At 46.8% G+C, this 16,097-nt stretch overlaps 1 protein-coding gene across 3 annotated transcripts; it reads right to left on the reverse strand.

Moving 5' to 3' along the window:
* elk1 (ETS transcription factor ELK1) lies at positions 1-15,503 on the reverse strand. 3 transcript variants are annotated; one of them, XM_029833663.1, is made up of 11 exons: positions 14,722-15,503; positions 9,413-9,621; positions 6,985-7,170; positions 6,704-6,877; positions 6,460-6,606; positions 5,171-5,584; positions 4,924-5,035; positions 4,418-4,551; positions 4,249-4,332; positions 3,327-3,428; positions 1-3,022 (listed from the first exon to the last, which is right to left on the reverse strand). In XM_029833663.1, exons 1-11 carry the CDS (start codon positions 14,744-14,746, stop codon positions 2,924-2,926), a joined length of 1,686 nt encoding a protein of 561 aa, XP_029689523.1. In that variant the 5' UTR covers positions 14,747-15,503; the 3' UTR covers positions 1-2,923. The 3 variants fall into 3 exon arrangements, with proteins under 3 accessions (XP_029689523.1, XP_029689524.1, XP_011620128.1); XM_029833664.1 differs by having other exon boundaries at positions 4,418-4,539; positions 4,918-5,035; XM_011621826.2 differs by having other exon boundaries at positions 4,918-5,035.
* Between the last annotated feature and the right edge of the window lie 594 nt (positions 15,504-16,097).

Raw genomic sequence — 16,097 nt, forward strand, 5'->3', positions numbered from 1 at the left:
TGTAGAGAATAAAATAGATTTATTATTCGCCTCCATTGTGCTCCATATCTACAAAAACACGGAAATATCTGTAGAACATCTTTCACAAACTGAATCGAGTCCATAAAAATGCTGAAGCCTCAGTTCCCCTAACTGATGAGCAGGCGTAACATTGAGAACCCTGTCAGGGCAACGGAAGCGGGCCCTGCCCCGTAAATTCCTCAGACAAAGCCGAGGGGTGGGGGGGGGCACAGAGAACACGTCAGGCCGTAAAACACAGAACGATAGATGCAGTCGATCTTTACATTCACATTACATTTATTTACAGGAAAGCTCCCAGCTGCTGCCGCCCTAGATGTTTACAAGGTTCTCATCGACGGAGGCTTGCGCAGCATCAGCCGCACGGTGGAACACCAACACGTGGCAACCATACGGGTCGCCGGGCGCCCGTTTAAGGAAGGTCAGGCCGACGGCTCGACACTTTGGTGAGAAGGGAATCACCGATTTCAGGCCTTCTGCATAGACGAGGAGACTAAAATCTGTTGGATGGTCACCTACGTCTGCCGAGAGGCTCGCAAATGAGGCATCAGAACATTTACACGTCCCCTGTAACATCAGTTTACCGTCAGCAGCCACCTGCATTGAAAAGCCTCGGGTCCGAAATGTCCCCGACCACCTGGCAGCAGCAGCCAAGACGCTCAACGTTTCATCGCCCTGGAGAAAAGAGTTGATGCGCACAGGAAAGAGACCTTGTTGAGCCACCTGGTCCCTTAAAACCAACATACATCAAATGATTGGAGCATAAAATACTGGACAGGACTGCAGCACCGGTTCTGCTCCCATGTTAAAGTTTAGGGTGTCAAAACAGAGCTCGACCAACCCAGAACAGCAGGGAACTGGACAGAGGAAAGGGGACGCCCTACTTTCATTTTTTTTACTGTCCAGGGTAGATTTTTGGATCGTGTTTGACAGAATCCAGAGTTTCTGTCTCAAATGTGTCTGCAGACTTCAAACATTCAAGGAGAATTTGAAAAATTATTTTGGTAGTTTCAACAATCTGAATTTACAACCCAGGACGTCGTTTATTTCACACTGCACCTCCGGCAAAGCGTTACAAAAATGTTGTTACCCAGAATTCAATGCATCGGGATACATAGTAACATTCTTTATGTGCTGCTGGTGAGAGAAATGTAACTTTACATTAAGGATGTCCAAGTCTTTGTGGGAAATGGCTTTGTTTTATCACCGTAATCACCAGCTGCACAGAGAAAGTCGCCCGTCTTCTGAATCCTTCTCAGAAATCTCTTAAGGCTCCGTAAAATGTCTAGACGATAAAAACACACCATCACTTATAGAAAAATAGTCATGCTGTAAAAGGGAGCGGTCAGAGACAATGGCTTGGCACTGCTTTTAGATAGGTACTGGCTGAGGCAATGAAAGTCCACCGGGAACTGAGCTGAGGCTGAAAAGGTGTTGGCATGCCGGTCTCATGTCAGATCAATTAAAAAGGGAACCTGACGAGTCTTTAGAACCTCATGCAAATATTAAAATGACTGCCGATGTGAATAATGGTACAAAACAGCTCGTTTCAGGGCAACTTTAGAGCTTTCCAGAGCTGCCTTCGACAGATCAAGACCAACTCAATCATGTCTTCCTGCCAGTGGCTCAAATACTCTTGATTATGGGTTTCACTCGCAAATTCTTCTATTTTCTACTTGAAAACAGTAGAATCTTTATGACAAACAGAACGCCTCTTATTGGGCTACATCCAATGTCGTGCTGATAAATGAAGGAGGAGAGTGTTTTTTCACGCCAAAGCGTCGAGCTGCGGCCAAAGCTTTCAGCTTCACTCAGTTCCTGCATGTGTCGGCAGCCTCGGCATCACACACAGAAGCACAACAGCACGTCAGCACAGGGATCTTCGCACCAACAACCTGCAGGTTAGCAACAGTCAAGGAGGTAAGGTTACGTGGCTGCAGCAGAGCTCAGCTAGTTAAGATACAGCAATGGCAACAACAACAGTCTTTCTTTTTTTTTTTTTAAAAAAGAAGAAGAACCAAACTGAGTGTCAGTTCATACAAAAGTGTGTTTTCAGTTCAATGCGCTTCACCTCAGAGGCTATACTTGGTGTTAAACCCTAACTAACCAACCACGGTAGCTTCAGGTCAGCTTGGCCATTAGAGCAAGTGTCAGTGTTGATGAAAGTCTGAGAGGGAAAGAAAACCACACTGGTGGCTGAACGCCAGCCCAAAGAGAACCTGCTGCACGGTTGACGCCACGGCTTCCATCAGCAGAAGTAGAAAATAAAGTCTGGAATGATAAACACTTGTGATGAAGCCACAGGTCCATCAGTCCCGCCGTCAGTTTCCTCTCAGACAATTAACAGATTTCTCCACAGAGAAAGAAAAAAAACGTCCGTGTGAAGATTCTGACCAGCCCCTCGAGCCCGTCCACAAGCTAAACTCTTCATCATCATCACAGAATTCTTGCTTCTAAGAAAATACACATTTAGATTGTAAATAGTTTTGACAAATCTGCATAAACACAAAACAAATGATTCAGGTCTTAATTCTTTTCCTGAAAATATCGTTGTCTTTCAACGGGATTAACAGATCAAAGTCGTCCGTCCTCCAGTAAGAACTCAAAAAGGTGCTTCCGACCTGCTCCATTTCCTGTCTCTAAAAACTGAAGACAGGTTCAGAGTTTTAGCACAGATTATCCGACTGCTCTCTCCACTCAGAAGAGATTAAAGGAGGCTGTGGCGTCTCCAGCATCCAGCAGACTGCAACATCTGTCCAGCTGCAAGCGTCTTTCTGATAGTCAGCAACTGGAAACTGGAGGGCTGCTGGTTTCCAGTGGAGGGCTTTCGAACCCAAACCATCCACCATCTTCTAGGAGTCGATTTGTGCGCCCACGGACGAGCGGTGTAAGGCAGACGTGGAGCTCAGGGCTTCTGTGGACCAGGGGACAGGACCACAGGCGTGGACAGGCCATCCACACTCAGAGCTGGGATGTGAATCTGATTGCTGCCATTGGTGGGGAACTGAGGACGGACAGAGAGACAGCCGTCAAATCGTCATCTGTCCAAAGTACAAACGCAACTCTGACATCGCACCTGAATGAATGAGGCTTTAACCTGAACCACATTGGATCCCCAACCTTAAAACCAAGTCCCAACCCTCAAACAGGCCTTTGTGGGTGTGAGGACAACATTGCAGGTCAAATTCACATTTTGGGTCCCGCAATGTCGCCTGTACTCGCCCCCGCAAACCCAGAGCGTCGCCCTACGTTTACCACTGCTCACATTAACTGCGGCTGAGCAATAGATGGACACAACAGGTGCTTACCTGAAAGGAGAGTTTGGCCGGCGAGCGCGGTGCAATGGGGCTCAGTGTGCTCCAAAAGTGGATCGTAGAAGGAAGAGCACTTGGCGTCAACAAGACTGGTGTCTTAAAAACAGAACAGAAGAAAATAAGCCAGCGAGCTCATGAGCTACTTCAACACAGTCCTGGCTTCATAGTTTCAGAATCAGTGTTTGTGTGCATCTGCTTGAGACCACGACAGGTATCCTCCTCCTCCTCATATATCACAGTGGCGAAGGTGAGGAGGGCGTGAACAGGGCTGCACCATCGACATTAGCAGCACAGCTAGCTAGCTGCACATGCCTGAGGAACGGGTCACTTTTCTAGTGATTGTCTCGTGAGTTTCTGTTGTCGTTCATGTTCCAATTGTTCAGAGTCCAAACCCAACAAATCTTCTTGATCAAGGCTGAGAATTTTACTGGATGGAAACCAGATTTATTATTGATCATTTGAAACGGTCAGGTGGAAGAGGTCCAAACTCACAATGATGATTGCAAGGATCAGCAAAGTTTACAGAGCAAAGTACTCATCTTTTAATGTGAAATAACCTAGAACAAGTTGTTTTATTTCAATTATACAGCAGTTTACCCATTTCTGATGATGACGTAATTTCGGATTTTACCATTGGAAACACATTTGTTCAATATATGTTTGAATAAATAAATCCTGGTTTTGTTTAATATATCAAATGGAATCAAGGCATAAATCATCAGGCAGAAAGAACTTTAAAAAAAAGCATAAAATAAATGGAATAATCTAAATTTCCAGGTCTAAAGTCTAACTTAACTCCGCATTAAAGAATAAAGATTCATTTGTAGATCCGATTTTATTTCATTGACTTTCTTTGCCATCAGTAATCGTTATAACAGCTTATTATGTGCTATTGAAGCGGATTACAAGAGCTTACCAAAGAATGTGGGGTGATGACAGATGGAGTGAGCGTGTTGGTCGCTGATCCCGGGGCCAATAAAGTGTTAACCGCCGCGTTCACCTGCACACACAAGCGATGTCTCAGGCTTTCAATTAAAACAACAATACCTGCTCGCAAACCTGTTCTAATAGCGTGCGCGGCCGACCTTATCCAGAGAGAGAACGCTGGAGAGAGAGGGGGACGAGGGCAGCTCCAGCCCTCGAGGCTTCTTTGGTTTGGGAGGATTGGAATCTGCTGACGTGACAGCCGAGGAGGCCTCTTCCTGACCAGCAGAGGGACCTGAAAGAGACGCACGTTCACCTCAGACTGAGGCCGATCTCAAATCAGACGAGAACAGTATCCATGGCGACGCCAGAGTGACATTTGAGCCCCCCGATGTGAACACAGGTGGTGAACTGTGCAGACGATTTAGCTTAAAGCAAAAAGTATAATACAATGCACAGCTCGTCATTCTGTTTGTACAGATCCTGTTGAAAAGTCTCAGCCAGGTTTAACCAAAGTAGATCAGCAAACGAGGAGTTCGACCCTGGGATCCAAACGTTCAGATGTGGATCCCCATAACGGTGAACCGGTATAACACCCAGTCTTTTAATACATGAACCCAAACGGAAGGCAAGGCCTGGATGGCTGTGGCCACGTCCTCACCCTCACTCTTATCTGAAGACAGCTGCTCAGGCTCAGGTGCCATGCTGGGAGGGGGGGGGCTCTCTATGATTGTAAGTGGCGGGTCTGGTTCTGCTGGGCCAAAGATCAGCTGAGGGACCTGGAGGCAAAAACCAATGAGCAAATATGCAAAGAATGCAAATCCTAAACTACATTTCTGTGAGTGGAATGTTCACTCTTATCTTTAAATAGCACGACATGGGTCAAAAAGTTAAATCCATCTACTCCGTCTCACCTCCTCCACCCTTTTCTCCTGCAGAGACACGATCTCCAGCAGCTCCTCCTCCGACGGGAGGTGCTCCTCCTTGATGATGATGGGGTGTTGGGCACATTCAGTGGGTGGGGTGACAATGGCAGGCGGAGGAACAGACGTAGCAGACGGAGCTGCCGCCGCTGACTGCTGCTGTGGGGCCGGGGGGTTGATGATGACGAAAACAGGCGAGTGGTGGCTGGGCTGGGCAGAAGAATGGGAATGTGTGGAGAAACTGACAGGATGGGCGGCCCCCCCGCAGCTGTCCTGCTGTTGGAACTGTGGGCCCATGGACACCTGTAGGGGGGAACTACCTGCCCCCTTGACGGGCCCAAGAGGAATAAGAGAGGGAGGATCCCCGACGTTGGTGAGATAAATCTGGGGGGGATCTGGAGGATTCTGGGAATAAAAGGAGAAGAAGTGGTTGAGGAGATGAGTAAAGAATTGCTGATCCTGTCAATCGGGAAACTAACTTCACCAAGAACACTCAAACGGGGAGTCAACGTGAGAAAATGCCGCCACATGCACGCCATCATTGAAGCGCGGGTTCAGACCCAAGCGCCACTGTAGCAGAAAACAAGCAGCAGCTACCACAAACTGCCACAAACTTTTCATATAAGACTTTTTTTTAAATCTTCGTCACTGCACGTAGCGCCACAGTCTGGGTTTTAGGGACTTTAGAGCGTTGCTATCTTCATGTATGTGGTGTCCAGTGAACAGTGACATCCTCATCCTCTTCCCCCCTTTGTGAGGGAGTCAGTATGTTTACTACTGTACACTCCACAACCCCCCCGAACAAAAACATCCAGGAAAGTTGCTCACCATATGTCCACAAGTAACATGTACAGTAAGTATGTAATGTAAACTGTACAATGATGGTATTAACCTGTTGAAAAGGCACATATCCACGCCTGTGGGTGGGGAGGACACGGAACCTTAAATTAGTTGATTTTCTCCTATTTCGTGTGAACTGGGACAAGGCCTGAATTCTGACAAGATCTTGATTTTGATGATGCTGCGACTGTAAACGTGCTGAGTGTGAACCAGCCAGGATGGATATAAGGAGCTTGTTCACATGTAAAGGTGATGTGAAGCAAAAGTGTGACAGCTAATTCACCCCTTCTCTAGATCTAGAGGAGCCGGCTGTGGCGACTTCCAGAAGCCTCCCATAACGCGGAGAAACACCAGATGAAGCTTTACGCACATTATATAGCTGAACTAAACATGAAAAAGAAGAATAACCGGTGTTGTATCTCACAACATGTCATTCTGACCTGGGATTGGTTGGCAGTGTTGGCAGGAACCTGCGGGCTGAGAGCTGGAGTTGGACAAGGAGACGGCTGACTGACAATAACCTGAAGAGAGGAGTCGACACCTCCGACTGCTGCAGGTGGAGCTTTAGACTCTGCTAATACACACACCTGCAAAAGGGGACGAGAAGAGACGAAACAGGAACGGAGAAAGAAATTAAAATCTGTGAACACACTTCCTTCCTTCCGTCCGTCCGTGCACCCTTACCTCTTTGGGCATGTGGGTCACCTTGGGGATGGGGTCCTGTTGCAGAAGCAGCTCTGTTTTAACTGGCTGTGAATTGGGTGAAACTTGCAGTGACTGAATGGTGAAGGTGGAGTACAGCCCCGATTTCATGTAGTCGTTACGGGAGCTTTTCTGGGATGCACTGAGTGATGAGCGCTGAGAATAAAATAAATATGGATATTAAACACAGTATGTACCCCGTCAACTCACAAAAGATTCATTCAGTCTCGTTCAGCCACGATAAAATGACCGAAACAGCGCACCTGTGCTAAACTCTTTGAAGGGCAAGCTGAGGTCAAGGCTCCCTGACTCTTGGGTTGGCCGTTGGGATTAGCGCCATCCCTCCTCAGCACCTCCTCATCACTGCGGGCCCCCTCGGCCACGGAGGGGTCGGGCTGGCTTACAAACTTGTAAACAAACTTCTGTCCACTCACCTTCTTGATGATGTTCTGAAAGCAGAATCACAGCAAGAGAAACCCATCAGAAAATCAGTGGTAGGAATTCTTTCCGCGTAATCTCCATTTCTGTCATTTCTATCTGGAATAAATGAAACAGAATCGGATGTAGGAAAACTGTGTTGCAGTGAATATTTTCTAAATAACCCAAAGTGGAACGTTCATCTCTACCATCCTTCCTGTTCCTACGACAGACGACAATATCATCTGCAAACATCAGACCAGTGAGATTCCTGTGAACCCTCATCTGTCAGATTGGCCGTCACCATAGCGATTTAACCCTTGGGGTCAGGAAAGTACCGGCATTTCTGCAGCAGGAAACCACACAGAAAACCACCTCAAACTCTTGGGCAGAGCCACAGAGGTCGGCCTGCTCGTACAAGATCAAAGAGGTGATGTCACAGCTCTGGAGGAGTAGGAAGGTTAGAGAGAAACAGGTGCAGCCGTGCTTCAGCAGCTCCACGTTGGTTCTGTCCGTGCCGAATTACAGCCGCAACATTAAAGTTTTCACTTTTTCTTTGACATATTTATGACAAAAGACGGACGATTTGAACACTCCTCACTGCAGGCTGTCAGGATTAAGACCAAGATGTTTAAATACTCTAAGCAGAGAAGACGAAATTCATCTTTATTTAACGATGCGTCATTTCAGCTTTTATGGTTTTTAATAAAAACCACAACCGTTGTGAATTCGCACACAACGCACATGTGGGCCAAAATATAGTATTATGCAAATTAATCCATAGAGTGTAAACCCAACAACGATATATACAATAAATGTATATGAAAGAGTTGGAATATTATGAGTGGTGGTAGTAATCCCTCAGCCTGCATCCCTCACAACAGCTGTGTAGTCCATGTTCTGACAACCTCATCGAGTTAATCCTGCGATAATAAATAATAACGTGGTAATCCCCCGACAGTCTGCCACAACAGCACGATACAATGTCACAATCCCGGACTCCAGCTTGTTGCTTGCAACCTAATTTCTCTCTGCTGCCTGCCTGGTCTGCACCCATGGAAGGCAGCAGCTAACGGCGCCCCGGCAGCCTCCCTTAAATCCTATGGGACAACTTTGTGTTTGTCTGAACAACCTCATCTTTGCATTTACTTTTGGAGAGCGTGTGCACCACGTTCCTCAACAACTCCTTGAGAGCAAGCTCGTTGTGAAAGCTGAAAAATGATGATTTGTTGGCCGAGTTTTAGCCACCGTGCAAATGGAGACATTGGCTTTAAGGGAACCCCGACTCTGAAGACATTTAAACCTTCTGCCTGTAGTGGGAGAGAACCTGCACACAGGGTCAGGGAGGCGTGCTACAGTATAGACAGGAGCGGTGATCGACTACGCTTGTGCACGTCTGCCAAATACAATGATAAAACTGAACAAGTGATGGTTGCTAATAGCGAACATGAATGTGGCTGTCATGGCTTTCCAAATGGAGCCTGAACGCAACCAGAGCGAGGCTGGTGATGAGGGGCCTAAGAGGGAGCCTCCTGACGACAACCTGGGAGGCACAGAGGCTAAAGTGGGATGCGGTGGATGGTGTTTAAGTGGAAACTGTGTTGCCATGGCTACCAAGAGGGAGCCAGTCTGTTGTGTGATTTTTCTTCACAGCAGCTGTCAGCGGTAATATAAAAGAGGAAAATGGCGTTTGTTTTAGCATAGTCGTGGTACAATGATTATCATGGCATCATCTCGATGCCTACAAAACTCAGGAGAGACTTGTTGAGCACGTTCTGAACAGCAGTCTGACCGAGTTGGACCCACAATGCAATGGGGGATTAGGTGTCATGGCAGCTTCGGACAGTGATAAACAACCCCAACAGCAGGACAACAGGCTTAAATGTCTTCATAGTTGGGGTTCCCTGTAAAGGAACAACACTGCCTTTCAGTTGTTGGGCCCATCATAAAAGCCTAACCTGTCCCCGCCCTGATGAGGTTGTTTTTTTGGTCTCTGCTCCTAAAATAGTTCAGAACACCAGAGTTGGTTTCATCTCTATTAATCTGCACCCCTAAGCCTGAACAAATCCTCCCATTTTCCCACCGAGGGGGGCAGCAGCCTGGAAAAGTGAAGTTCTTCCAACCTACATCTCTCTTAAAAGACCTAAATTGCAGAACACTGTCTAATTTCTTGGCATTGATACACTCAAAATGATCTGATCTTGTATGTAACTCCTTTTTATCTGCTCAGCTTTTGGTGGGTCATGTTTCTGTCATGTGGAGATTCACTATTACCTTGTCATAGTAGTAACGTAGCGCTCGACTCAGCTTGTCGTAGTTCATGTTGTGTTTGTTCTTGCGGAGCCCCCACAGACGTGCTACCTCCTCTGCATCCAGCAGTTTGAATTCTCCATCCTCACCTGTCCAGGAGATCAGATGGCGCTGCTGCTGGTCATCCAGCAGGTGAAGTAGGAATTGCCACAGTGTGATGGAGGGGTCCATGGCTGAAGGGGAGAAGAAAGCACGAATGATGGGGGTCAATCCCAGAGACACAACACGACACAATTAAGTTCTCTGAAGTGACAATGTCCTTGAGTTGAAAGATCAATTTAAATTCCCTTTCACGTCCTAACGGATCGTAAGAGTGTCCTACTTGCAAGTAAAACACAAACACACACGTACACTGTAGTTTTGTGTGTCTCTGTCTATCTGTAGATGTCACTCCCTCCATCGCTGCACACTCACCTTCAGCCCCAGAAAATATATAAATAAAGCTAAATTAAATTGGAGCACTTTACGTAGGATCCCATGAGGTGTCATTACAGCTGCTCTAGACCCTGTTGTCCATAACCATAGCTGAAATCAAGCAAGAAAGAGAAAATATTTCAAGATTACAGCAAAAATTACATTTATTTTATTATTCTTTTGTGTTGTGTTGTCATTTCTTTAGTCAGTGGTATCTAAATATTATTCAGTCATTGCTGATTCCACATCCTTCTAGCAGAGCCTCAATAGAATTGTTGAACGGAGCCACAGAATTTGCTAATGTCACTTCCTTTAGATAATAAGTAACAACCCCAGGATAATGTGCCTCTGCTAATTCATATCACACCTAGTAATAGACAAGTTTCTGTATTACAAAATACTAACATAGCAAACACAGAGGTTTTAATATTTCTGGCCCATTTCTAAGCTAAAACTCTCCACATTTTGTTGCCATGATTCCACCTGGTATTAAACCAAGGGTCCTCTAAATGTTGCTCACCTAAACTCACAACGAACCCTTGAATGGCAGCATTTGAAGAGATGCCAGTCAGCCATGCAAATGAGCCCCATTACCACCGGATGAGGTGAGATGCAAACAAGCGAGCACCTTGGAAACCATCGCCATGGAGAGGGGCCTTTCATCTACAGTAACCACGAGAGATGGACGGCCGCAGACAGAAGTAAATGCAGCCAGAAAGTGCCGCTTCCCCTCAAAGCTTAATGAAATCTGGAGCTTGTCCCTTACCTAAGAGAGTGGTATCATACAAGAATCGTGTAGACATATTTGGAGGCTGTGCACACATAGAAATACAATATCACGCAGCTATTGTCTGTGGGGGTTTGTAGGATGGATCTGCGTCGGCACAAGCAGCACAGCAGCACAACACAATGTTGTGTAGCGCACCGAAACACTTCAAAGCTAAAGTAGAAGGCGACACCAACGGCATTTAGTGCTGTGCTTTGATGGCGTGCCGATCTGACAGCCAAAACGAAACCAAACCTATCTGCGTCTGCAACACGCTACAGATAACAGAGCATACAGAGAGTTCATGGCTGACTCAATGACTGCAAGGTGTCCTAGTTTAGAGCGTGCACACCCAGCCAGAATCCTCGCCCCTTTGTGGCTGTGCTGTGGGAGAGATGTTACTGCTGAAAAGCTGGGCCTGCTTTTCAGGAAGCGGGCCACTGGCTGCTAACTGGACCGAACACTTTACAGGCAAGAACTGTCTAATGGTGTCGTAGATTTTCATTTATATTGCAACGCTGTTTTCGATTTATTCCGCACAAAGAGTGTCAAGATATGCTCAGCGATAGAGCTGGAAAGGCACACACCGCACCAGTTGGTGGCGCTCAAACACACATTTGGTGTTTGTGAAGCGCCAATAAAATCCAAGGAGATAAAAGCACCACTCTCAGGCTGAACTGTGATACGTTCATCTGGACAGGGTGCTAAAGATGCTAGCTGCTCCCCCCCCTTGATGCACATCGTTGAACTGTACGAGTGATGAAAGTGAGCACACCGTCATTACACACTACACTGTCATTACACTCACAGCGCTTAAAAAAAAATGCTTTGGAATGGCAACTGTGGGTATTTAATTTCATGTTTTTAGGCGCAGCTTACTAACACTTGATGAACACCTCCAGGCCACTAGCAGGGCTTGGTGCCCGTCTCCAGATTTTTATCTCCTGTCAGTGCAGAGCCTGATTCCTGCAGCCAGACTGTGATTTCTCTGTTGGATTTGCACCTAATCCTTGGATTTAACATTAACCACATGTTGCGAAACGGCAGAACCGGGTAGAGGTAACAATGCTGCTATTCTACCTTCATTCAACTTATCCATCTGAAGCCCAGACACGTTCAAACATGGGCTCCTGATTTGGGGGGGGGGGGCAGCGTCACCACTGATCTGATCCGAATGCAAATCAGAGTATGGAGGGATGGACCGTGTCTGGAACACCAGAACGAGGCATCATTGCGGCTCAAAAGGAATGACAGGACAGAGATTCTCTGAGTTCATTTGGGAAAATAAAGTCTAAGGGTTGGAACTAAAAAGTTGATCCACTTTGCATATTGACAGGAACTCCAGATGTGAATCAGGAGTGTTCAGAGCGGACGGGGTCTGGGCCAGACCTGGACAGAGCGCCAGTGGCTCCTGAGGGCCCGGAACTGCCAAATATGGAGACCTGGCCGTGTGGCCTGAGCATGCGCCTGATCAGCTGGCAGATGGTCTCCATGGGGATCTGTCTCCCGACCAGGGCCGGGTCATCGGTGCCCTTCTGGACGTCCTGAGATGGAACCTGCTCCAATCCTAAAACAGACTAAAGCCAAACTTCCCCATCCTATTACCGATCCTGAGCCGTAGCCATTCATTTATTTAGACTTTGAGTAGTGGCATACTCAAAGGTGCAGTTAATGTTGATACTGGGGTGCAAAGTTCCCTCTTATCTCAGTCCTTGACATCTTCAGACGACGCAGAATTACAAAAATATGAGAGTATTTCATCTTCAAGAGCTGCTGCAAGTGATTTAATGGATGAAATGTTGTGGAAAACGGTAGAAAAAGAAGGAAACTCATCGGTCGTCTCTCCTTCCCGTCCGTGTTCCCAGTGCTCCCCCACTGACCCCCCTGATTTCTGCCCTGTGCTGGTTCACCCAGACCTGTCTCATCATTTCTGCCCTTCACTCCTGCGTAGCTGCCTCTCCTTCCAGTGGTGGTCAGATTGCTTTTGCACGTGTATTCTGCACAATTCCCAGTATTCCCAGCGTTTCAGGTCAGTACTGAGCGCCTGGCTCGAGCCCTCTGGACTCTGCTGGTTTGGATTACAATCCTGAATTGGTCTTTTTCATCTTTAAAGACTACAAAATAAGCTGCTTTATCTCAGCATCTTTCACTTCTGGTCTGAAAGTGCAGCTTAACTTTCTGGTGCATCGGTGACGACGATGTTGCCAACTGCTGCCAGAAAAATGTGCGTGCGTGCGCGCGTGCGTCAGTCAGTGCTGCTCATTTTCCTTTAAAGAGAGGCAAGTTATTCGGTGGTTCAATTAAATTGGGAATCTCATGGACCGTCGACCATTTTGACTGATTACAAAGGTGCTGCACGGTGAATTTGGGTGTTCAATGTTACATGTTTCAATTCTGCAGAGTGTTTTCAGAGCCAATTAGCTGAAATTTTGCCAAAAGACCGATGACGGTTCAGTTATTTTTTCACCATCATTGTGATTTTCCTAAATCAGGAAAATGTGAAAATTCCTCCGGTGTTCCTGTGGAATGCTCGCTGCACTGATGTTCCGGCTCTTTGTGCTACAAGTTAAATTCATTTACAATTAATGTACTGGTATTGTTACTGCTCCAAATCCTCTGCATTAAGAATTCTGTTCCTGTTAAAAGGGGAAGTTTCCATGCTAGTAGTTTAGCGCTGGCTCTAGAGAGGGGGCGTCCAGAGTAGACCCAATCCGTCAGGGTCCTAATGCGTCGATACATGTTAACCTATAGGATTTAGGTTTTTTGCCTGGTAGGATAGAAAACCCGGTGGCCTCCAGGATCGGGTCGAGACACCCATGGTTTAGAGCAGGGCTGTTCACACGTTTTCAGCATGCGAGCTACTTATGAAACGACCAAGTCAAAATGATCGACCCATTATAGTTATTAAAATAACATTGAGGATTCTTTCAATTTATGTTGATGTACGTTGCATAACTGCATGTGTTGCTAATACAACATAATTAACTATGTACATTTTTTGCCATTGTGAAAAACAACTGGGACTTCCCCTTTCGGCAGGTATTCGGTGTCATATTTTCCATGAACAGTCTGAAAATGCCGCTCCACATTTTCCTTCTTTGGTATCGAGATGGTAGCCTGGCACATCAGGCAAACGCGCTTTACAAATGTCATCGTGAAAAAAAGTCCTCCTCCTATTCCATATGAAAGTGATACCTTTTATTCTTCTTACTTGGTCCAGCTCCCCCACTCATTTTTATACCCTTTCTTAAGTTTAACAGAGAAAAAAAAAAAAAAAAGCGAAAAAATAGCGGTAACGAACTGACTAGCTTGTTAGCTTTGCTGCACTTAGGTCAGTGTGCATGTGCAAACAACGGCTCTAAGTGTCAACAAAATTCAGATGTCATGTGACTGGCTGCCCTGTAGATCAATCAAGTGATGGGACGGATGATCGGCCAACGTCCATGCGATCTACCAACAGTACCTTGGCGATGGGCCGGTGGATCGCCATGGACGTATTGAGCACCCCTGGTTTAGAGGCTCTCCAGACTCTTGAGAATGTATTTTAAACGCATAAAAAGAAAACTGAATTTGATCTTAGAGCCACTAAAAGATATGGTCTGCATTGTTCAATACATATGTGAATGTACTCTGATTATTCAGAGATTATTCAGATTATTTTGAATGGACACTGGAGGAAAGGTGGCCCTCAAGGGCGGCAGGCAGCCCACCTGTCCGGCGCCGTCGTGAGGGGGCACGCTCGGGGTCAGCATCTACGGCTGATGTGAGCACCCGGGAGATAAGAGCGAGCTGCTCTGCAGGCTGAAGCCAGTGGCCAAACACTGTGATCACAGGTGTGATGGTGCAAGTCCAAACAGGCCCTGACGAGCACGAAGACAGGCTGAGACATCCCAGCCCAAAGAGCCCTCAACAACACAAGACCTGGCCCAACACTGCACATCTACAGGCCTCAAGCTTCACACACACACACACACACCTGTTGCGCTGCTGCTTTCTACACGACACACGCACACGCGCGCGGCACCGTGCTCATCCCACTTCTAGCATGTAAACACAGATTCTAGAAGCTCAGATCCGCGCTGCCTTTTCTCACCGTTTATCAGGCGACTGGACTCCATCGTTAGATCGTCGGTCCCCGGCGGTGTTTCCTCTTGCAGCTCGGTTCCGTGTGTCTGTCTGTCAGTTTGGGGGTTTGTCGGAGTGTTGATTGATCGCTGCCAGAGCCGAGCTGAAGGTGACGGTCCTCAGGTGCTGCCGCGATCTGCTGGCGTTATGTAACCGCTCCGAGCTGCCGCCGCCTGGCTCCCGTCCCTCCATACTAACCAAACACACTTCAACGCCACTTTGCTACGACGCCGTCCGAATTGTTACGCCTCTTCACACCCTCTGCGATGCGCGCTGTGACGACGAGATTAAACGTGTTGTCGGGTTCACGCGCGACAGGAAGCCGCTTTGATTTCCGCTACATCTCCGCTGGTCACAACCTGTACTTGTTGATAGTCATTATGCTAACTAGCAGGTTGGCAGCATCGTTGGTGCTGGTCTTGGGCGTTTTTACCTGCTTATCTACCGGCCCGTGCGAGCACAGAACGGCTCTTTACGACGCTGTATTAAGAGTAAATAAACTTTTCCCAAGTTAAAGGCGTTGGAACGTTGAGGACGTAGCCAGCGTGCTATTAGCCCTTTTCCGTCGCTTCCCCGCTGCTGCGCCTGTCAGCCCCGAACAGCGCTGCTCAGGGTCCGGGACATCCTCCCCAGAGATGACCGCGGACCTCAAGAGGGATTTTTTACGGGAAATAAAAAGTTCTTGTCACTGATTTGTGCCGTACGTAGACGTTTGTCCAGAGTCTTCCTGTAAAAAAAAAAAAAAAAAAAAAAAAAGACGCCCCCTCACAACAGTTCACCAAATGACGCGCCGCCATTTACAACACCCGCGTTTCCGGTTCCGAGTTTCAAAGTAAACGTCTCCTAATCCGGAGCTGTTATTTAAATTCCATTTTGAAGAATGTATTTATATTAAATTAATCTGTGTTATATGACTGTTGGGGAGAAAGTGATCAGTTTTCTTCCCGTGCTGTTGCCATCAGAGGAATGAGACGGAAGCTTCAGTTTACTTGCTGCAAGGGCAGCCACACGTCTGCAGTGTGGGCTTCAAGTGTGGGCCCTGGTGAGGTTTATTCTTATAGTAGCACACGGACATGTAAGATTACAATAGGCGTACGTGTCATATGAAGCATAAGCGTCACATGATAAAACAAAGCATGATATATACAAAAGGAACATATAAGAAAATGGGGGATGGAGTGTCACAGGATGCTCAGGTTGTCCCCTGCTATCAGCTAAAGTAGGTCAGGGTTCTGGTCAGGAGTGATAATAAGTAGTTACAGCATTGTTATATGAACAGTTTAAACCTAACAATGACTAAAAGCGTATTTTACTGTAAGCTTGAAGAAACTAGTTATGTTCTAC

Source organism: Takifugu rubripes, chromosome 3, assembly GCF_901000725.2.
Source record: "Takifugu rubripes chromosome 3, fTakRub1.2, whole genome shotgun sequence".
NCBI classification, from domain to species: domain Eukaryota; kingdom Metazoa; phylum Chordata; class Actinopteri; order Tetraodontiformes; family Tetraodontidae; genus Takifugu; species Takifugu rubripes.